This window comes from Electrona antarctica (genome assembly GCF_951216825.1).
Source record: "Electrona antarctica genome assembly, chromosome: 15".
NCBI classification, from domain to species: Eukaryota; Metazoa; Chordata; class Actinopteri; order Myctophiformes; family Myctophidae; genus Electrona; species Electrona antarctica.
In genome coordinates this window covers 20718310-20741943 of record NC_136796.1, presented here as the reverse complement: position 1 = coordinate 20741943, position 23634 = coordinate 20718310, and the positions used below count along the sequence as shown (strand labels likewise).

Genomic DNA, 23634 nt, shown 5'->3' with positions numbered 1-23634 from the left:
CATGCTGGCCCCACACACGCACACACGCATTCACAAATTTCACACACACACACACACACACACACACTCCCTCTCTCTTTCTCCCTCTGTCTGTCGGTCGGTCGTTCTGTCTGTCTCAATTAAAATGAGATCATGGTGGCTCAAGTGTTTCGTACAGCTACTGGGATGCCGGACGCGCGCGTGCGTGCGTGCGTGTGTATAGTCCTATCTTCCACTTATGTAAGGAGAGGGATTTGTGGCTGTGTAAACAGTGAACGCATACAGGGTCCATGTTTAACTGAACCAAAGGGAGTTTTAACCACTTGAACCTCAGGCAGCATGAGGTCTTGGGGGCGGGGGGGGGGGGGGCATTCGCCACTAAATAGCAGATCTACGTGAGCTTGTAGATCTGCTACTTCGTGAGTAGAGAATTTCTGTTTAGACGGAAGAAAGCCGGTCAAAGTACAGTAGTAAATAAAGTCTGGTTCTCTAAGACTTCTTAGAGGGTTTATGTGGTTCAACAATGAAAGCCTAAATATCGCCTATATGCTGATCTGAACTGCAGATCTGCATGCATACAGTAGAATCTACTTGTGTCTTAAACTCCATTACGTTGTTGTTGAGCGGAGTCCCTCAAGACTCTATGCTAGTGTCTCTTTTGATTTCACTCTGCACATCTTCGCTGCAGATAGCCCTTGCCCTTCTACAAGCTGCCACAAAGGAACTCACAGGTTGGAGGAGGACAGGACTGCCAGAAGACAGCAACAGAGACACACCCATGACTGCCAGTACCACTACCGTCAAAGTCGTACGATTAGTCACACACGTTACCGCAGTGAAATTTGTTCTCCGCATTTGACCCATCTCTTGGATCGGTCAGGGAGCCAAGGAGCAGCCAAGGAGCAGTGAGCTGCAGCCGTGCCGCGCTCGGGAATAATATGATTAGTTGATTTTTAACCCCCAATCCAACCCATTGATGCTGAATGTCAAGCAGGGAGGCATTGGGTCCCATTTTTACAGTCTTTGGTATGACCCGGCTGGGGATCGAACCCCGACCTCCCAGTTTCAGGGCGGACACTCTAACCACAAGGCCACTGAGCTGACCACTACAACCTACACATGCCACCTACAAACGCACCGTTAAGGACATAAGTGGACTTCATCATCGGATTCGATGGACAACCATGAAGTAAGCAAGTGTGTGAGGGCTGCCGCTATATGGCTTTGTAGTGGCGGAAGAAGCACTTTGATTATTGCAAAAGTAGCAATACCACCATGTATGCATTCATAACAGAGGAAATATACTTCATGGAAAAACATTCATAACATTAATTCTTAGACTACAAGAGGACAAGTGGGATCTATTCCTCCAGCCCATTGCTAATGTATGAGAATTACAAACATTGTTTTTATTGTGCATTATAATATATCATAGATGCAGCCCCTTGTGTGTTTTTAAGTGAAAAAAAGTGTTTTAAATTATTTTAATGCAACATCAACACATTTTGCTGGAGACCCCCTGGAAGTTTTGGCACCCCGGCCCTCCAGGACCCCTGGTGGTCCCCAGACCCCACTTTGAGAACCAGTGTTGTAAAGAACAAAGACTTTCAGCTGGCCAATAGGATTGCAGTGTCTCAGTCCCCATGTGTATAAACAAAACCCTGGGGCGCATGTTAAGCTCACTGCAGTGCTGGTCTCTGCTCAGAGAGAGAGAGAGAGAGAGAGAGAGGCAGTGCTGGTCTCTGATCGGAGAGAGAGAGAGAGAGAGGCAGCACAGGAGAGGCAGTGGGAGAACATAGGAACAGAGAGGAGAGGCAGTTACGCACAGATCTTGGTTGAGCTGAGCCTGAACACGCAGTATCCAGACTTCAACGGATGGAACGTGCAAAGAAGCGGTGACAACCCTGACATCTTATTTTTTGGCTATTGTTATGGCGTGTTAATAAATTGTGGAATCATGAACGACATCAAACTTGCGGTTCTTGGAAGCGAAGGAGTGGGCAAATCTGGTATAGTAAAACGTTCCAGCTAGACTTTTAAGCCCTGTCTTAAACCCGATTGTGCCTGAGTTGGCTGAGGCTCTGCACAAGCTCACACCGCTTGCCTTGTAGATCGGCTATATTGGCTAATGTTTCCCCCAGAATATGGATGCTGAGGTCAGAGGTTCATGTGGTTAAGATGATGCTATATGCCCATATTGCTGCTATAGAAATTATATAGCAGCAATTTGAACCAATCAGGAGAGAGAATCTCCAAGGATACAGCAGGCTAAACAGGTGGAAATTTGAATTGGGAGTGATGACAGTCATGACACAAATGAACAGACACAGTTGGAATGGGAACACTATTCAATTGAAACTCTGATTTGGCAACCCATCTGCAAATGTTTTTTCTGTTTACTAAAGAGATGGAGAGATTATGATCCTACTTATATTTATTTTGAATTTATTGTTATTGTTAATGTGTGGAACACTATGTGGATCCTGACATACTTTAATATGTGTAGCCTACCTGTAAGAGCAGTGACTAACTTCAGATGCATTTCTTTTTTGCAAGTTGGAGAGCTTTTGTTTTCATGTATAACTGACAATGCTAAATACACCTCTTATTGTGTTCACAGCCCTCATTGTCCGCTTCCTAACCAAGAGATTCATCGGCGAGTATGCGTCTTCCACAGGTATACAAAGCAAAATGTGTTATTCATTTGTCAGAATCGGAATTAGGTTTTGTTCAAGCTCAAGCTCCATCGTTTTTGTAATATGAGCCTTTTCAGTAACAATCGGGAGCAAAGAAATGACACTTGTGTGAAGTGTATTTATATTTATATCGGATTATAACAAACATTGTAACATCCTCAAAGTCCATAGACTTGGCTGGCAAATGATTTACATCATAAGTGTTATAAACCTCTTCAAATGCCATGCATTGTAGGGGCTAGCGCCCCTCAACAATCAGAATCAGTTAAAAAAACATTCCAAAGAGGCAAAATATCTACATAGCACATAAACCAGCAGGTACAGTAGATGGTAGCAGTGTGGAAGATGTTCAGAAACCTGGACAGCCTCTCACCTGGCTAACATCAGACTCTTGAACAAGGCATATAATTTAACCATTAAGACTTGAGGCCAATTCTAAAAATGTTTTCTAAATCCTGACAGTTTTCTGCAAGAACCTATATATCAGTGGTGCTCAAACATTGAATGAGTTAATGCCCTGACAGATGCCCTTAGCCTTATGGGTTCATTTAGTTCCACTGGAGTTAAACAGAAAAAGGTTTTGTTAAAAAGTTAAAGCTCCATATTCTCCCCATCTCTCAAGCTCTTTAATAAACAGAGAATACATTTTCAGGTGCGATACCAATGCCATTCTGCCTCAATTTTACAGTGTTCCAATCCCAATTCCATCCGCTCACATTTTTGTTTATTAACAACTTTCAATTTCACCGGTTTACCCTGTGTACTGTATCAGTTCTAACCCCTGAATGGATGACATTAGTATCCCGTCCTGAAAATGTATTCCCTGTTTACCTGAGAGACAGGGAGACCCCTGTTACTGAACAAACACTGTATAGGCTATATAGGCTATAATTTAACAATTATAGTTATCTTCACGAAAAGCAATATTACTTACGCCACCTTTAACTGTGGGAGGATACAAATGGAACCCTCTCAGAGTTATTAGCCTTTTTGTAGAATGACTCAAAATGACTCAGTTTGTCATTGAAGGCGCCTCAACAATAGTGCACTTTGTTTTTATCTCAATATAATCCGGTTTCACCTGAAACTGGTCCGCTCTCTGTTTGTTTGTTAATGTCTGGCATCTGACCAGCATGACTCACTCAGACCTGCATAGTCGATGCCAGGCACCCTGCGGTGATGATGGACGCTTCAGCAGCTGAGATTAAAGGAGCACCTATTTATTTTCAAGCTTATCTCGATGGCACACTCTGCGTCTCATTGGTGGGCTGTGGACAGTTCAGAGGCTTGCCTACCAATGACATCATCGATGGGGATTGCAGGTTCTAATAGAAACAGCAACTTCTCTCTTCCTGGAAAGTTAGTATGCTCGAATAGAAGCCATTGTTCTTACATTAATAATCAAAATAAGAACAAAACATTGAAATCTTGTTTGAAACTATCAAACCTGCCTACCTATGATGTCACTGGTAGGACAGGTTTCTGAACTGTCCACAGCCCACCTCTGAGACACAGACACTCGTCCCTATCGGGTGGAAACTTCATTATGTCCAAAGCTGTTACTTTCCCGTATTCAAAATAGCAGATCGACAAGCTCAAAATGCGTCGCTTCGACCCGCGTTTCGAGCTTGTAGATCTTACTTTTGATGCTTTTTTGTGATGCTGTTAGTATGATTAAGTAGGGCGTTCATTTTCGAAAAAACTCAAAAGGTTAGAAGGAGATGAGAGGTTTCTGCCAGACATTGACAACATAATGAGCATTAGTGAGGAGGACTAATTGTATGAAGATAAATAATGTATGTTGAAAATGGGTGAAGTGGTCCTTTAACAGATGTATAATGGATGTTTCATGACTGTTCCTTCCCCTTCCAGAATGTATTTACAGAAAGCGTCTTTCGATGGACGGAAGACAACTCAACCTAGAGCTGTATGACCCATGCTCACAGGTGAGTCCAATTAAACTGTAATTAACGCCATTATCATGATGATAGCATGCTAAATGTGTACATTTACTCAAGTACTGTACTTACGGAACTTTTACTGGACTGTGTTCCCACTGGTTGATTATTTATACTTACTCCACTCCATAGGCAAATATTGTACTTTTTACTCCATTACAATTACTTGACAGTTTTACTATTTAATTAGCATAATATTAGTAATAGAAAACATACACTAGACTAAGTGATAAGCGATGGTGTATTCGTGTGTAGGTTAATCTACCCAGCAGCACACATCATTCAAATCAGCCGCACCTTTACTAGCTGCAAAGATATGAACACATTAATGCATTACTTAAGTTATTACAACCGAATGATATGATTGTGAAATGGGTTATTTATTTATAGCAACATACGTTGTTTCTGAAAACGAACTGTCTGTCTGTCTGTCTGTCTGTCTGTCTGTCTGTCTGTCTTTCAGGCGTGCGAGGGTAAGTCCACGCTAAACGATCAGATCCACTGGGCGGATGGCTTCATGGTGATCTATGACATCAGCGATCGCTCCTCCTTCCTGACCGCCAAAGCCATCATCCACCTGATCAGAGACATCCACCCGGGGGGAAACAAAAGGTCATTCTGCACACTGTGCCTTGTACAGCATGTGGGTCTGTAGATGTGTAGTGTTTGTTTAGAGCCCTCATGACGTAAATCGTTTGCCAGCCAAGTCTATGGATTTTAATGTTTATTTAGGGTACTAAATGACAACGTAAGACGTCGTGTGGCTGATGCAGAACCTTATGAATACGAAACCGTATAAGTTTGCCTTCAGTTTCAACCTGTGCTCGTTTTTTGCAGGGTGGGGAAGAATTAAAGTGGTCTTTGTGAATTTAATAACTGACTAAATAATAAGCACATTAACTCCATTGGAATACAGGTTCTTTTGGTTTTGGACATAAAGTACATATACAATGTTTCCCAACTGATGTTATGTGATTCTCATCTGTTATTTTAAATGCAAAGGTAAATAAACGCTGCGATACAGTGTACAGCAGTAATACTAAACTGTTCACTCAAGCGAAACGGCAAAACATTTCTTACGTAACCTCGTTGAGTGTTCTCCCACGGTGGCCATGCTACACCGTCCGTAGCTTATGTAATTGACTGTGCCCACGCAAAACTAATGTAGGCATACTGAAGTACAGTACTACTAATGCAATGTAATAGTTAACTGTGCACCAGTGTTGCCACAATTTACGAGAGAAGCAAGCAACCAGGTCTATGAAAACAAGCCCAAAAGAAGCGATTCTAGCGATGAATGGGTCCTCAATCCACATGAGCATCGGCTATTTACATCGTACATATACGGTTCATTATATATCAGCTATTTTATAATAACAGATGAAATGAAATGAAATGAAATGAAATGAAATGAAATCTATATTTACCCAGGGTATCTGGGCTAAGCTCAAGAACTTGTTTCCAGCCAGGCCCTGCTCATAGAACACATTTCATCGTAGTGGTTGATGCCTTGTTCAAGGGCATTTCAGCGGTGGTAATTTTAACGTGTCGGACGGCTGATTCGAACTGGGAACCTTCCGGTATCTATACCGCGCCGCTATCCGTTCGGCCACCGCTGCCACAAGCTCCCATGCGTTGTGAGCTTGTAGATATTTTTGAAACATTTTTACAAAACACCTTGTATGGGGGTCCATGCCACAATATATTTTCAGATATGGGTACGTACAGTCAAAATACATTGACCCAGATTTGACCCCCATTTGGGCTGACATGAAAACTAATTTACATCAAGCAAGCCCAAATAATCAACAGTTACAAACCTGTATTCCGAAGCCTGCTATTCCAAGTTAACGCACCCCCATTCCGACTCGCCGCATTACTAACCCTAACCCTGTCCCTGACCCTAGCCGCACGCGGAAGCCACTTAGTCAGAATGGTGGTGCTCGGAATGCCACTCTGTCCCAATAAGCAACTACACTTAAGCAGATATGGCAACACCGCTGGTCAAAGTCAAATATTATTGTAGTTATACATATAAGTATATATAAGTATTTCAAGATTATTACAGTACAAGCTTGTTATGGCTGCCTCTTTTGGACTTGTTTTCAACGACCTGGTTGCTTATTTCTATCACAAAATCTGACAACACTGACACTCGGTTCTTTCCTCCGGCTTGTGTCTCGACAGGGATGTGGACCCGGTGCTGTTTCTGGTGGGGAACAAGCAGGACCTGTGTCACATGAGGGAGGTGCGACGCGAGGAGGGCCAGCGCCTGTCCTCTGACACACGCTGCCACTTCTATGAGCTGTCAGCCGCCGAGCACTACCAGGTGAGGTCTGATTTCTTGGTCACAATGTAGGCTTGCAGAATGTAATTTAGATTTAGCATGGTATTCAGACAGATGCTAGCATTGCTAGGTTCATTGTTTACCGGGTATATATTCTATAATTTCAGTGTACAGATTGTCATTTAGATGTTTGTTGAGGGAAAGAGGCTAGGTTCATTGTTTACCTGGTATACAGTATATACTGTGACCAATGGTAACAGGGCCTTTGCCATCAGTGCTCCTAGACTCTGGAACAGCCTCCCATTGGACCCCAGGTTTGCTAGCGCCATAACCATTTTTAAATTAAGCAATATTACACAAGAGGGTGTTCTAAGAGGGTGTTCTTTAACGTCATTAATGCGTGCCTGCTGTGCCTTAGGAACTCGCCCACAGGGTGAGTTCAGAAAGGTATCGCAGAAGTGCATTAATGACGTTAAAGAACACCCTCTCGTGTAATATTGCAATTATACAACAGTTTTCAATGACAGATGTAGTCACTACGACCACAAATGTCCCAAGAAACTAGCTAGCCTAGCCACCGAGTCTGCTGAGCTCTGAGAGAAAAGCACGGCTGAATTATTTGTTTTGATTAGCCGTTGAAATAACCACGTTATTTCAACGGCTAATCAAAACAAATAATTCAGCCGTGCTTTTCTGTTTCAACCAATCTGATTGCTTCCTCAAAACGACCCGTTGTATAATGTTTGTTATTTTGTTAAGCAACCGTTGCCTCAACAACGCAGGCCATATAAGGGCTGCGTAGCGGCCCCTCTAGTAGTTTAAAATGCACAGAATGTTATTTAGAATAGATTGCATGCTGTTTAGACAGACACTGAGATACTGCATTCTTTGTGTGATTACATTGCTCCCTGTAAGTCGCTCCGGATCTGCCGGAACTGCCAAATGCCTAAAGCCTGATTCATACACACTGCTGTTGCATGCTGTAAATAGCAGATCTACAAGCTCACAACATGTCACATTCGTAACACGTTGTGAGCTTGTAGATCTGATATATGTATCAAACAACGACAATTACAAATTGCTCCCAGGAGGTGGCGCTGATGTTCTCCAAGATGGTGCACAACGCCAGCATGGCAGGCAAGGCCAAGGAGCGGCGGCGACGCCCCAGCGGATCCAAGTCCATGGCCAAGCTCATCAACAACGTCTTCGGCAAGCGGAGGAAATCGGTCTGAAGCTCCACGGTTCGAGTCCCCACAGTGTGTGTTTTCACTGTTTTGTGAGCATCGTTGGATTTACTCAAACCGCTGTACCAGAGTCAAGGTATCGATACTCCTGGTCAGAATTTTTACTCCCAACTAAGTGGAAGTTGCTCAGTCAAATGTGTATGTGAGTCATAGTACTAGAGTACTTGCTTTTAGGAATACTTAAAGATGCACTATATGTAACTTTCCTCTTCTACCCTGGATTTGAACCCGGTTTCCTGCGCAAGTGCTGCATTCTTTTTTATACCATTGAGCTAATGAATGGAACCTGCCTGCTTGCTCAGGGGATGAATTGAATCTTGACCTTCAGGGTCAAGGTCATGTCTAGGTGAGACATGATCTTTGACACAATCTAAATGTCTCAATAGAAGAGCAGAGAGACAAAATGCAACCACCCCGATTGTATAAGTCACATTGTATTAACGCTCAAAGTTACACAGTAGCGCTTTAAGTGCATGCTTTTAAAAAAATACATTGAGTATTCAAAGGTGCAAATTGCATATTCTTTTTAATATCATGTATGTACTGAAATTTGGAAAGTTTAACTAAAAATATTAAAAAATAGGCCTTAAATTCACAGATGTTTTTTTTTGTCACATTTCTGGATGAATAATTTGCTGACCAATGTCAGAGAGTCTCCTACTGACCTATTACCCGTTCATCAAATGATTGGCTCAAGAATGCAACAAAATCAAAACAATCTCTATGAATTCAAGGCTTCGAGTGTGTAATTGATCAGAACAAAGTCACGTTTTGGGTGAACTACTCCTTTAAGTACAATACTTGATGTATTGTCCACCACGGTTTGTAAGCAGGAATGTGGTGGAGTTGAGTCAGAGATTTATTATTTCAGTAATATCATCACATTATTGCGCTTTCTGAAACAATTTAAACACCCAAAGTTGGTTGATCGGAGTCTCTCAGGGCTCTATACTGGTGTATTTTCAGTTTTCACTCTACATTAAATATATTTGCCGAAAATAGTCGAGCTTGAAAATGTGCTATTTTTGTGTTTTTTCCCCTCAGAATTAAAATATGGTTCTCACATAGGTAGTCCCTCAAGGTAGCCATGGGGGTCCCCAGACCCCACTTTGAGAACCAGAACCACTGCTCTTATAATAATAACAAAACAGGCCCCAAGACATGTTCATTTGACAGCACCCATGTTGTCGTTGTACTACTCCTCTACTACCGTATGTTGGAAATTGTATGAATGTGTTTGTAGCAATTTTATTTGTCTGTATTTCTCTGCTACCCTCCCCCTTCCCCTCCCAAATACACATGGCCAAGAAACAAAAATGGAAATAAACTCTCAAACTTTTTTTTGTCTTTGTCTTGTCTTTTTGTACAAACATTATGAGCATGTATATGCATTTTTCAATAAAACTATGTTTTGACTAGTAATGTTTTTTCTGTATGATCGACCCCGCAAACACACAATGTCCAGCTGCAGTGATCAAAAAGCTCCAACGGTCCGTTTCAAAGGGTAAAAGTTAAAAAAGGCAAAGCGTGTAATGACAGCAGACATATGGAAGTCATTCTATGTGGCGGCGAGCGTCATTACCTGTACTTATATATACTTATTTATTCTACAGAACACAGGTGACCTAAACGGACAAAAATGTCAAATTGGAGCCTACAGTCGGGACCAAACGCAGGAACTGAAAGGAGCGCTTCACCCATTTTCAACAAGTAAAAGTAGCCTACAAAAGTATTGGTATCCAAATTGTTTCAAAAGTAAAGAATTGTGACACCTCCACATGTGTGAAGAAATGTATTTCTTGTCCTGGTATGAGTATTGGAAGAAAAATAAACATAACATACTGGGTGATAACACTGGAATATATTGGTCAAAATATGGTTGAATATTTAACCCCAAAATGTAGTGTATGTAGTGTAATATGTTTTGTTTTGTGTAGTTAAACCATGGTAATTTATTTTCTGTTGACAAGGTTTGATCATAGGGGGAGCTGTGGGGAAAAAGCATGTTGGCAATAGTTCCAGGAAGCGAGGTACCAGGAACATCTATAAAAGTAGTCTACAGGAAGCGAGTTTTTTATTCCTATGATGGGAGGGAATTTGGAGCGCTGTGATTGGTTGTCAGTGGAGTAGGAAGCGCTGGGCTGTGTTTTGGACCGCACACAAGTGTTTATGCCTACTAGTACTCTATGACTAGTACTAACCCTATCTCTAACTCTAACCTAAACATAACCGCAAGCAGGGGAGCAACGCACCCCTCACCAACCTTAATCCAAAAACTATTAACGTACCCCTCACCAACCTTAATCCAAAAACTATAAAAAAAAATCCGCGGTAGTAAAAGAGTGGTAAAACGAGCGCTCCTAAACCTGAGCTATCCTAGGAATAAAAAACTAGCCTACAGGAAGTGAGACAGCCGGGGGTTCCATTTTAGGTATCGAAAAGAGAGACTTGTTAAACCACTGACTAGTTTGGCCGAAGAACTTTGTGAAGGGGAAGACTTAAGTTTGGTCAAACATTTCAATTCAGAGCTAACAAAGGAACCGGCTGTGGCTTCCTGACTTGAAGGTTGGGTGAAGATTATACTTTGTTCCCTTTTTTTGAGCAATGCCTTTTTATTTGACGACTTTATGGGCTATCTATCCCTTCAATAAAATGTGTGAAAATACCCCTATATCGTGCAGGGTAGCTCTACACCCAGCAGACCAGAGAAAACGCTGACTGATCCATGATAAGTTCAGGAGTTCTCTGCCTGCTACACACAGCCTTGGAATCTGTTTGATGTAGCGGTGGCAGTGCACGCACGGCCACTGTGTGTGCGTGCGCAGCTGCACGTATTTGTGTGTGAACAGTGAACTTGTATAACTTACAAACGTACTAGTTTTACAATTTTACAAAATGGACATTGTAAGGAATATTTTCTTGGTCATAAAAAGAGAGACTATAGTTAAAACTGATATAGAGTTAGACTTTCATTTGATTGCAATAATCCTAGCCCCCAGATTGGGGGCTAGGATTATTGCTTGGGGTTGGAGTTATGCTAGATCTGTTCCATAGCGTTAGAAGGAGTTCTCCTTAATGCTATTATGTGACTTTTTAGCCATACTATAAAACAATCCAATTATCGTTTGATGACCAAGAGTTCCATACAATGTCTATAGAGTTATATCCCTGCGTTTTGTTGCCATTGTGATGGCCCCCTACCTGGGGCCTTTGCCAGGACTGTGTGCCTAACCAAAGATTATTGTCGCTGAAGGGTATGTTGCTGCCTGGGGCAGACGCAGAAAAAGGTTGATGCAAAGTTTAATTTCTCCTCATTTGTCTCTTTGAAAAAAGCAATGTTTGGGGAAAACGTGTGGCTTGTGGTGATTGGGTCCAATATTTAGTTTGGTGACCATATGGGGCTAAAGAATGGTTCAGAAGCTGTGTTCACGTTCACGTTCCATTGGAACGTGACTCAGGGGTAGAGTGGCCGGATGGTAACCGCAAGGTTGCTAGTTCGAATCCGGGCTCCCCCAGAGTTAGTGTCGAGTGTCCTTGAGCAAGACACTAAACCCCAAATTGCTCCTGATGTGCTGGTTGGTGCCTTGCATGGTTTCCGCTGCCATCGGTGTGTGAATGGGTGAATGTAATGCACAATCTAGCCTAAAAAGGCGTGCACCGGCACCTACATCAAGCAGATACGGAAAGTAAACCGGAGATGACAGGTCTTTTTCTGTGCTGATTGGAGAGGAGAGGTAATGAGGGGAAGGGGAGACACCTGGCCACTGTCTCCCCACTGAGTGTACAAGACCTGCTCTGCCGTTTCATTCTCTCCATGCATGGAAGAGAACAGGAATGGTCCACTTGTGTTTGGTTGTATTTCATAGTCTTGGTTAATTGTCTCCACCAGGCCGAAGGCATGGGGAGAGAGACAGTATGTTTTGCACTCCGTCCGTGTGTCCGACTGTCCGTCCGTGTGTTGCAGGATTGGCCCGTTTTGAACAAAAAGCCTCAAATCATGAACGCAGTGTGCAATTTACGTGAAATCTTTCACAGACTTTCCTACTAGGCTGAGGAATATATCCCACCCTTTTCACATTGGCCTGTTATAGCACCACCAAAAGGTGGATTTTTGCTAAACACATTTTTGGAACAAAATGCCTCAAATCATCCAACTGCCATCCAAGGCGTAAGAAGAAATGGCACCCTTTTCACATTGCACCACCGCAGGAGGCCACAACCTGACCTGCCCTGGTGGAGACCTGTGCCCAGAGGGGCACTTTAAAATGGAAAACGCTTGTAAAAGAACAAATGGCATTCGTAAAATCCCCAACTTAAAATGCTGATGTAAAGTATACTGTAGCAATTCAAACATGTGTGCCATGCATGCATGCGTGCGTGCATGTGTGGCCTCCATATGGGCTTGATTAGGTCTCGTCAACGCAGCCTGAGCCCTGCATGTTATGACAGCCAACACACGCGCACGTACGCACGCACGCACGCACGCACGCACGCACGCACGCACGCACGCACGCACACAGGGACTGCGATGACATCTTAATCTTTTCCATGCAGGATCAATCTTCCAACGTTACTCATAAGTCCAGTGTGACTGACGGTTTGAACTGAAAACACCTTGTTTTATTGTATCCATTTTTCTGGTTCTGGAAACCGTTTGAATTATCTTGCAGCACTTTATAAATATTGTTTCTCATCAGCAGAAACCCTGAGTGAACATGGCCCATAATTCAAGCAGTATTCTGCTATTTTCTGAACGTTTGCTCCGCACTCGTGTATGGCCCAATATGGCAATGATTTACGGAGAAAAAATACATATAAACAGTTGAAATATGGAGATACCTCAACCTGTGTGAGGTCATAGATTTATAAACCTGGCAGAATTGTTGCTGGAATGTAGGACCTGGTGTGAAGTCTGTGGATTAGGGTGATGTCATGCACGTAAGCATGCATGCTCGCACGCTGTTTTGAGGCTCTTCAACCAAGATGGAGTCTTGTTTTGCTCCAACACTGTGGACAACTTATGACATGTGTGTTGATGGCATGCAGGACACACACACACTTTACGTGTTGAGCGTGTAGCGTGTGTCACAGCGGACCAACACACACACACGCACATCCAGTGCCATGATGAACATCGGTCTGTGATCTTCACAGAGGTGACCCGGTGACCCTGCCAGAATTCCTTCAGAGTGACGTCCTGGCCATGTTTTTCTTTTTGCTCCACATTCTGCTGTTGGTCTTCATTAACGAGGAGTCCTGCACGCCATGCCAGTGACAGGGCAGGCCACTCCGAGACACGCACTGCTTGTCACGCTGCTCACTGCGTTGTGGCATAAACACGCAGTTTCAAGTGCTTAAAAAAATAGTTTCTCGTAAATGATCGCCTTGCTTACAGTGTAGATCTGCCACTTTTGATAGTAGGAATGGTCTGACTGAATTAATATCAAATACCGGTATCTAAATATTGAATCAAGCAGACTGCCTGGGGTGTACACCAAAGTAAAGTGAAGTTGCTGTGTAGGCCTACTAATTCTATAAGGTCAGTCTTATGCAGCCTGCCATGTTTTTAGCTTAGGGTTCAATGTCATACAATATGTGTGTTGTGGAAGTGCGTTGTGGCGCGTTATGACTCTATGAGCTTGTAGATTGGCTATTTTAAGATAGTTTTAGACCATTTTTGAAAAGTTAGTCAACGTAACTCAAGTAAAATATTGAATAGGCTGCTAGACCTATTTTGTGGTGATCACAATTTTATTTCACTACTTCCACCACTGCATCTGACACTGTTGACAGTTATTATATTACTTTCCACCACTGCTTATCACCAGTAGCTAGCCTTTTCTATGAAGCTTGGGCTTCAAAAAGTGGCCTTTGTGAGGCAGGATATGGCTGGCTGGTTTATTTCTGGGGACAGAGGGATTATGTAAGCATTCTGCCTGTGGAACCGAGATAAACATGGCATGTATACAGTAGCTCACTCTCTCTCTCTCCACTGTTTTCTATTGAAGTTGAAATTGCAACCCCTAGCTTTATTATGGAACGTTTGGGTGGAGAGCGGAGGGGAGGAGGGTTTGAATTGCGTTTTCATTGTTACTAATTTAAAAAAAAAAAAGCATGTCCCCGCTTCTGGTTTTTGATTGATCGAATGCTTTATTATTAGCAAGATTGCAAACATTTTACCTCTTTATCCATGTATATGTTTTGGCTCTTCAGCTCTACAAGCTCACTTTGTGACACAAATCTTCTCTTCGGCCTCAGGTCTTAATGGGTTGCATGCATGTGTCTACCATAGTTGACTTCGGGATTGAAATTCGTATAGGAAGGGGGTGTGTCTGATTAAATGGATATCAAAAAGGCTACCTAAATATTGAATCATTATAACAGTGGTTCTCAAACTTTTTAGCTTGAGATCCAAAAGAGAAATGTGATGTCTCCCACCCGGGACCCAAACTAGTGAAAATAGCCACATTGTGCGCTTGTAAATCTGCTACGTTCACTACTTCTTAAAGGTATATTCAGTGATTTGACTTAATTCAAATATCACTTATTTTTTCTTTTTTTCTGGATAATTCTCCCTACTATAGAGTGTGCTGACCATATAAGGAGTTCCTCCCTGTCCCCAGTGAGCCCCTGGGGTCAAAAAACCCTAGTTAAAGTTTGGGCTTTGGGTGGCAAAGCCTTCATCCAATCAGGATGAGAGGGGCCTTCCTCCAATCATGATCGAGTGGGGGCGGGCCTTGGTGCACATGCTGTTGGCCTGTTGCACTTCCCCCCACTGTAGAGCGTGCATGTGCACATTTTGTTACCGGGGCGGACTGGGTGGTTTTCCAAATCACCCAAATCACTGAATGCTCCTTTAAACAGTTTTTTCCGTTTTGACTTATTATGAAGTTCCCTTTTAAAACGTTTGAATTTGTTTTTAACATTTATTTATTTATTTCATGAACAATCCACCACACGGGGGGTTTGGTGGAGTGTTTAGTGTGTTTAGTTTAAAGGCTAAGGTGCGCTAAGTGGTTTCGTGTGTGTTACTTAGCATGATGAATGTACGTACAGCTGTGGAGGAAGTCTTTGAAAAGATGGCAGAGGATGATATATGACCCAACATAGGCCTACATGTTAAGTAATCGTAAGGCCCCAATTCTGCATTATTATATTATTATTCATTATTATATTATTATTATATATCACTGGGTGGAAACCTTGTACGTTTATTTTCAGAAAATGGGAACAAAAGGAACCCACAATGCAGTTATGATGTAGTTGATGTAGCTTGGTAAAACTCTCGGTAGCAGATCTACAAGCTCAAAACACTTTGCACCACGTTTCAAGCTTGTGGATCTGCTACTTTACTAGTATATTGTGTGACTGATCTGATGCTAGGTTTACCTGTGATCCTATAGTTTACTGATCGAGGCACTGCACTGTCTCTCTGTATTCTATGTATGTGATTACTTTGCTTATTGTAAGTCACTCTAAGAGCGATAAGATTTATGTGTTATGTCTGCTAAATTGTAAATTGTCACTTGGGCTGGCGTCACTGTCGTGTTGTAAAAGCACTAAAGTGCTCCGCTGGCCGGAGCTGTGACACTTCAACAACAGAGTGACACATGGCAGGTCACTCTTCAACCCGTCCATTTAGTCTAACATGACCCACTCTTTGTTTACAGTATAGACACTTATACAGTAATCTGAGTTTATACAGTGACAGTGTTGTTTTGATTTTGTAAACCATTGGTCCCCAACCCAACCTTTTTTGCTCAAGGCCCAAAAGACCCAAACTAGGGAAAATATCCCTGTGACAGGGCTGTGACATGATACTGTCATGATACTGATCATGATACTGTCATGATACTGATCATGATACTGTCATGATACTGATCATGATACAATTTACAATTGAGCAATTTAGGCATTTAGCATTTAGCTTTATCCAGAACAATTTACAGTTACTTACAGTAAATGATACTGACAAGATACTGACATGATACTGGCATGATACTTACTGACCCATAATGACAAGATACTGACATGATACTGGCATGATACTTACTGACCATGATACTGACATGATACTGACATGATACTGGCATGATACTGGCATGATACTGGCATGATACTGACATGATACTGCCATGATACTGGCATGATACTGGCATGATACTGCCATGATACTGACATGATACTGACATGATACTGCCATGATACTGACCATGATACTGACATGATACTGGCATGATACTGGCATGATACTTACTGACCATGATACTGACATGATACTGACATGATACTGGCATGATACTGGCATGATACTGCCATGATACTGGCATGATACTGGCATGATACTGCCATGATACTGGCATGATACTGACATGATACTGCCATGATACTGACCATGATACTGACATGATACTGACATGATACTGGCATGATACTGGCATGATACTGCCATGATACTGGCATGATACTGGCATGATACTGACATGATACTGGCATGACACTGTCATGATACTGACATGATACTGACATGATACTGACATGATACTGGCATGATACTGACATGATACTGGCATGATACTGGCATGATACTGACATAATACTGACCACGACACTGACCACACTGATAAGTTATGGAATTATTTTGGAAAATCTTTTATTTTCCTTCTTCTTCAAATTCGATTTGGTTTGTTTTTATTCCCTCTCTTCATATAGTCAATGTCTGTGTAAGTTCAGATCCATTGGTCAACACACTGAGAAAAAGGATTCAGACAGACAGACAGACAGACAGACAGACAGACTGACTGACTGACTGACTGACTGACTGACTTGACTCCAGTACTTGACTAAAATCCCACCTTTGAAGCGGTTGCTCTCAGTGCATTGAACTTGAACATAATCAAATTATCTCTAATTGCAGGAAAATAAATTAACCATATTTTTCCAGCGTTTTGACGTATATGCGGGAGGGAACTAATCTCAAGGTATGCGGCGTCGGCTATAGTGTGTGTGTGTGTGTGTGTGTGTGTGTGTGTGTGTGTGTGTGTGTGTGTGTGTGTGTGTGTGTGTGTGTGTGTGTGTGTGTGTGTGTGTGTGTGTGTGTGTGTGTGTGTGTGTGTGTGTGTGTGTGTGTGTGTGTGTGTGTGTGTGTGTGTGTGTGTGTGTGTGTGTGTCCTCAGGATAGAGGCACAATGAGAGCACTGTTTGCTCTCCTCGTGTGACCTCGGCTGCAATAAGGTCATGATTGACAGGCTCGTTGGTTCAGATTTCTGGATGAAGGGTTTAGACTAGGAATGCTCCCATTGGATGGAGGGTTTAAAATAGGAATGCTCTCATTGGAAGGGGAATTTAATGTAGGAATGATCTCATGGGTGGAGAGTTTAATGCTCTTATTGGTTAGACTGTGGGATGCTCGTATTGGTTGGAGAGTGCAAGGTAGGAATGCTCTCATTGGATGGAAGGTAGGAATGCTCTCATTGAATGGAGGGTGTAAAGGATCGATGCTCTCATGGGCGCAGGCTAGGGTTGTCCCGATCCGATCACGTGATCGGAAATTGGGGCCGATCACGTCATTTTCAAATGATCGGAATCGGATTGGGAGCAAAAGAACGTGACATCCCTATTAGTATCAATATTATATCCATATCATGACATTAGAATGGATATTGTCTGTGATTTTGGATAATGTACCTACTATTGTTGTATGGCATAAGTGTTTTACAAAAAATATAACAATCGGATTGGGAAAAATTGGATCAAAATCAAAATAAAAAAAACGTAATCCCTAGCGCAGGCACATCTTTACATCAGAAAACACCTAGAGCAGGCGTCTCTTCTGGGTTGTTAAACAGTTGGTTGGAAATGACGCTCGCTCGTGGCTTCAACTTGTAGCATCAGAAAAAAGAACGGAAACGTGTTGCCGACGAAGCCGTGCGTGAGTGTCGTTTGTCTGTTTGTCTGTCTACAGTACAATTATACCTCAAGGAAAGGAATAAATCAAAGATATCATATATACACCAGTGGTGTACAGTAACTAAGTACTGTACTTTTCAGTAAATTTTTTTTTGTTTTACCACTACATCTCAGAGGCAAATATAGTACTTTTACTCCAACAAAATTATTTGAAAACATTTAATGTCTGAGTGTGAAGCAGGGTCCTCCTCAAAAAGAGAATATGTTCTCGACCAACCACCTTTCAGGTAAAAGAAAAAATACAGGTAAAAACCCAGCTTTTAGTAGTCGTCACAGGTCATGACTCATGAGACTGAGGCAATGTGCTGCTCCACTAGAGCACGGCGTCACACATGCAGGGATTAGACCTTCACCACCATAGGGGCCCTCATACCAGACCCCCCCCCATTGCACATACTGTAATGTACAGTACATATCAAACCTGGATCATGAAGCACCCCCGTGTGTGTGTTGTGTGTGTGTGTGTGTGTGTGTGTGTGTGTGTGTGTGTGTGTGTGTGTGTGTGTGTGTGTGTGTGTGTGTGTGTGTGTGTGTGTGTGTGTGTGTGTGTGTGTGTGTGTGTGTGTGTGTGTGTGTGTGCGTGCGCACGCGCATGCTTGCACATATGCTTGTATTACTATACTTGTGTGGACCAAAAAGTATGGTACAATTCAAGAAGGATGTGAGGATCATTTCCTGAACCTCAGCTCCTCACAAGCTAAATGGTTGTTTTATGTTTTGTTTTGTTTTTTAAAAAGGAAAATATTCAGCTTGTGCTTGGGGTTGGGATTAGACTTTTCTCCATTTTACATATTTTAGGGATGGCCATATAGGTGAATGGTTAGAGAGCCTGCCAGGGAAGTCAAAGGTCCCAGGTTCAATTCCAGCTCTCAGCAATGTGTCTAAATGTCAACTTAGCAAGGCACTTTTATCCCTATAACTGCTCCCTCAGCACTTCACACCATCCTTGGCTGCTCACTGCTCCTATAGAATGGATAAAATAAAAAGGACAAGTTTCATGAATGTGCAAATATATGGTACCAAGGACTGGGGACCAAGTTATAATTCCCTATTTCAATGCCGTCTTAAAATGTTGTAAAGCAGTGCATGTCGTTGAGGGCTGTACCCTCACTGAACACAGGTGTCCCACCCCCTGCCACACATGGACACTGTGTGTGTGTGTGTGTGTGTGTGTGTGTGTGTGTGTGTGTGTGTGGGGTGGGGGGGGGGAGCAGCCACCATACAGACTGATACAGATGAGTGTGACAGGAATGCGTTGCTATGCCGACGACAGACCGGAGATGACAGGTGATAAAGTGCCTGCCAGCCACCATGCTGGGATCAAAAGTGTGTGTGTGCGGGGTGTGTGTGTGTGTGTGTGTGTGTGTGTGTGTGTGTGTGTGGGGGGGTGTGTGGGTGTGTGGGTGGGTGGGGGATGGCTGATCTACAAGCTCGCTGTGTGTGAGCATTCATGTGGGCGTTTTCACCCGCGTGGAGATTGATGCAATGCAGCTGTCAGGACCAGGTGCGTTTGATGTGGGAAATGATCATGATTAAAGGAATCGGAGCAAGAAGGGCTTTTCATTCCAGTGCAGTTGACACGTGTGCAAGTCGATTATAACACCTGGAATTTTACGAGTTGAGGCATTACATGTTGCATGACTCGACGGTTCCACAGATAAATATTGTGACAATAGCCGATCTACAATGCAACGCGATGTGAGCTCAGACTTCCTCGTCTAAGGAAGGGTCGCCTCAATCATTCAACCAAAATAGCTGATCAGCAAGCTTTCATGCAGGGCATGAAGTGACACGCTCCAAGCTTCATTTAGATTTAAAAATAAATAAATAATACATATTCTCTTCAGATGGGGGTCCGCGGGATGCTTTTTCTTTTTTTTCTTTTTTTTTTTAGAACTAATGGTCTAAACTGAGACGGTTCCACAAACACAGCATGGGTCAGGAGGAGGAAGGGGTACAGATGTGGGTCAACCATGATGGAGCGCAGAGCTTCAGCTCCTACGCCATATCATAACAGAATAGACTCATGCAGCTATTCAAGGAAGGCCCCACAGCTTCCTTCTGAAAACACAAAGAATCATCTTTCCATAGGAGTAAATAACGTAAAATAAGCACTGAGATAGGGTTGGTGTGGGGGAGCCCGGAATAGACTCAGCTTTCAGACATCTGAATACAAAGTTAGTGAGATGTTGAACAGGACAGGAGCAAAAGCTAAACTGATCTTAACTGCTTGAAGCCTCTAGAGTAGACCACTGGTTCTCAAACCCTTTCATGTCAAGGAACCGCAAATGTACACATATTAGCCCACAGCTGTTAATTGAGACCGTAGGTCTCCGTTTAGAAATCAACAAAAAATCAAGAGTTGAAACGTGGAGATATGAGGTTTCCACCTGACAGACTTCTGCATGCTTTTAAATATTCAGAAATGACCACTAGTGATGGAAAGAGGTGGAAAAGTACACAAAAACTGCTTGTGACGGAACGTTCCGCTGTTGGGATAAAGTAGACCTTTTAAGCATTTAGCATTACTTCTAAGAGTGTGCACCCTAGCTGTGCTCAAGCAAGGTCACAGAGCGACAGAAAGATTTCTATATAGTGTCTGAAAAAGTAGAGACACGTCAGAATTCTCCAGGATAGACGAGCCTTCTGTCCTGCTTCCAGGGGCGCCCCGATCAACGGACTGATATGAGCAAATCTGATTTGTGATGTAACAGGTCATATTTGCTATCATCTATGCCTTTGCTGTTCATATGCATATCACATGACCATTCATTTTGGGATAAATATCCTGGGCAATCATTAATTATATGATTCCATGACTTATGTTTACAGCCTGTTTATTGGACAATCTGATAACTCTCGAACCATATTAACGCATTACCGGCAATTAGAATCCAACTGGCAACTGCCCCTGGCGGAACGCTCCGTCATATAAGCTTTTAGCTTTATTATTGATATCAAACGGGATCGCTGATTCCTTTTTTTTTTTTTTTTCCTTTCGTTTCGTTTCGTTTCGTTTCCTTCTTCAGCGATCCTAGACCGGTTTTGCGCATGCGCATTGCCGTTCACTTCTTGTATACAGGCTGACTAAAAAGCTGAATAACTCTACATCTACAGAGCTCTCCATGGTTTTGACAAAACGCGTGATGTTCGGAGGTCTTTTCTGATTATCCGGTGATCCCGATTGGAACATTGGCATTTTCTAGAGCAAGGATGGCCTCATTTTAGCTAGCTAAAATTGACACTAATATTTTAGCATCTAAAATGGAAGCCCAAACCGGACGTGCATCACACTAAAACCCATAGAGTAATAAAAGGATAGAGACCGAACCGGAGTGCTAGCCCTGCCCCCAAGCTATTAATTTCAATGGAAGTTGCTCAGTGGCGTTTTGAAGCCCCCTGGAAGACTGCCATTGTGGTTCATAAACATTCGAACGTCTAGAGATAAACAACAGCAAAAGAAACAATAGACAAATATCCTGTTATTTTATTTTTTGTATTTTATTTTTGTATCAATGTTGTACTCAAAGGGAACAGCAGACTGTGTTGTGGCAGGTAGCAAGTAGATCAGTGAGTTAGCACACTGGCTGCATGATCAAATCTTTACTTGCCAAAATATGCCATTGACCCCCATTCTGAATTCTGAATTTCAAAGATTCCTTTTCAGGCAAACATGTCCACCGTAAGATGAACCTAAATAGGTTTGAATGGGGATTCTAGGTGTAAGTATGTAGGACTAGTAGCATGCCAAAGTTATAATTTTTTTCGGACGGCATACTATAGCATGTCGTTTTTCGTGATTTTGGACTATTTGAAAAAAAGATGAAAATCATGAAAAAACGACATACTATAGTTCATGGCTTCGAACGGCATACTATAGCATGTCGTTTTTCATGGTTTGGGCATAATATATTTTGTCCTATTTTCATGATTTTGTGATACTATGTCAGAGCCAGGACTTGAACCTGCAGCCTCCTGATTCCCAGGCACTGTACCCAGTGAGCCACTGTGCATGCTGTTCTTAAAAGGCCGAATAGATAATGAGAGCCAGAGACTTGTTTCCATTGTGGTTCATAAACATTTGAACGTCTAGAGATAAACAACAGCAAAAGAAACAGAAGACAAATCTCCTGTTATTTTATTTTTTGTATTTTATTTTTGTATCAAAGGGAACAGCAGACTGTGTTGTGGCAGGTAGCAAGTAGACCAGTGACTTAGCACACTGGCTGCATGATCTGGAGATTGTGGGTTCAAACCCGACTCAAATCTTTACTTGCCAAAATCTGCCATTGACCCCCATTCTGAATTTCTCAAATTTAAAAGCACTATATTTCTAAAACGATGAAACATTTCAAAGATTCCTTTTCAGGCAAACATGTACACCGTAAGATGAACCTAAATAGATTTGAATGGGGTTTCTAGGTGTAAGTATGTAGGACTAGTAGCATGCCAAAGTTTGTGCTATTGCCATTGGGAATGCATTGGGCGTTTAACTTAAATAACTCAGAAACTACAAAACATTTCAAAGTAAAAAGTTCCAGCATGTGTCTCCACAGAAAGCTGAATTATAAAAAGTGTGAATGGAGTTTCTAGGTGAATGATTTTTTGACGTGCCACTATCTGCCATTATAAATTTCTCAAATTGAAAGCACTATATTTCTAAAACTATGAAACATTTCAAAGATTCCTTTTCAGGCAAACATGTCCACCGTAAGAGGAACCTAAATAGGTTTGAATGGGGATTCTAGGTGTAAGTATGTAGGACTAGTAGCATGCCAAAGTTTTAATTTTTTTCGGACGGCATACTATAGCATGTCGTTTTTCGTGATTTTGGACTATTTGAAAAAAAGATGAAAATCATGAAAAAACAACATACTATAGTTCATGGCTTGGGACGGCATACTATAGCATGTCGTTTTTCATGATTTTGGAGGATTTGAAAAAAATATGAAAATCATGAAAAAACGACATACTATATATAGTCCATGGTTTGGGACGGCATAATATATTTTGTCATATTTTCATGATTTTGGGACACTATGTCAGAGCCAGTGAGCCACTGTGCATGCTGTTCTTAAAAGGCCGAATAGATAATGACAGAAGAGCCAGAGACTTGTTTCCATTGTGGTTCATAAACATTCGAACGTCTAGAGATAAACAACAGCAAAATAAACAATAGACAAATCTCCTGTTATTTTATTTTTGTATCAAAGGGAACAGCAGACTGTGTTGTGGCATTTAGCAAGTAGATCAGTGACTTAGCACACTGGCTGCATGATCTGGAGATTGTGGGTTCAAACCCCACTCAAAGCTTTACTTGGCAAAATCTGCCATTGACCCCCATTCTGAAATTCATACTATAGCATGTCGTTTTTCGTGATTTTGGACTATTTGAAAAAAAGATGAAAATCATGAAAAAACGACATACTATAGTTCATGGCTTCGGACGGCATACTATAGCATGTCGTTTTTCATGATTTTGGAGGATTTGAAAAAAAGAC

At 42.1% G+C, this 23634-nt stretch overlaps 1 protein-coding gene across 1 annotated transcript; it reads left to right on the top strand.

The window, feature by feature from the left end:
- Positions 1–1936: 1936 nt before the first annotated feature.
- On the top strand, positions 1937–9450 carry rergla (RERG/RAS-like a; the record flags this gene model as incomplete). Its single annotated transcript, XM_079522413.1, has 6 exons — positions 1937–1988; positions 2600–2656; positions 4548–4621; positions 5097–5245; positions 6821–6962; positions 8009–9450. The coding sequence occupies 6 exons, from the start codon at positions 1937–1939 to the stop codon at positions 8150–8152; spliced, it is 618 nt and encodes a 205-aa protein (XP_079378539.1). The 3' UTR covers positions 8153–9450.
- Between the last annotated feature and the right edge of the window lie 14184 nt (positions 9451–23634).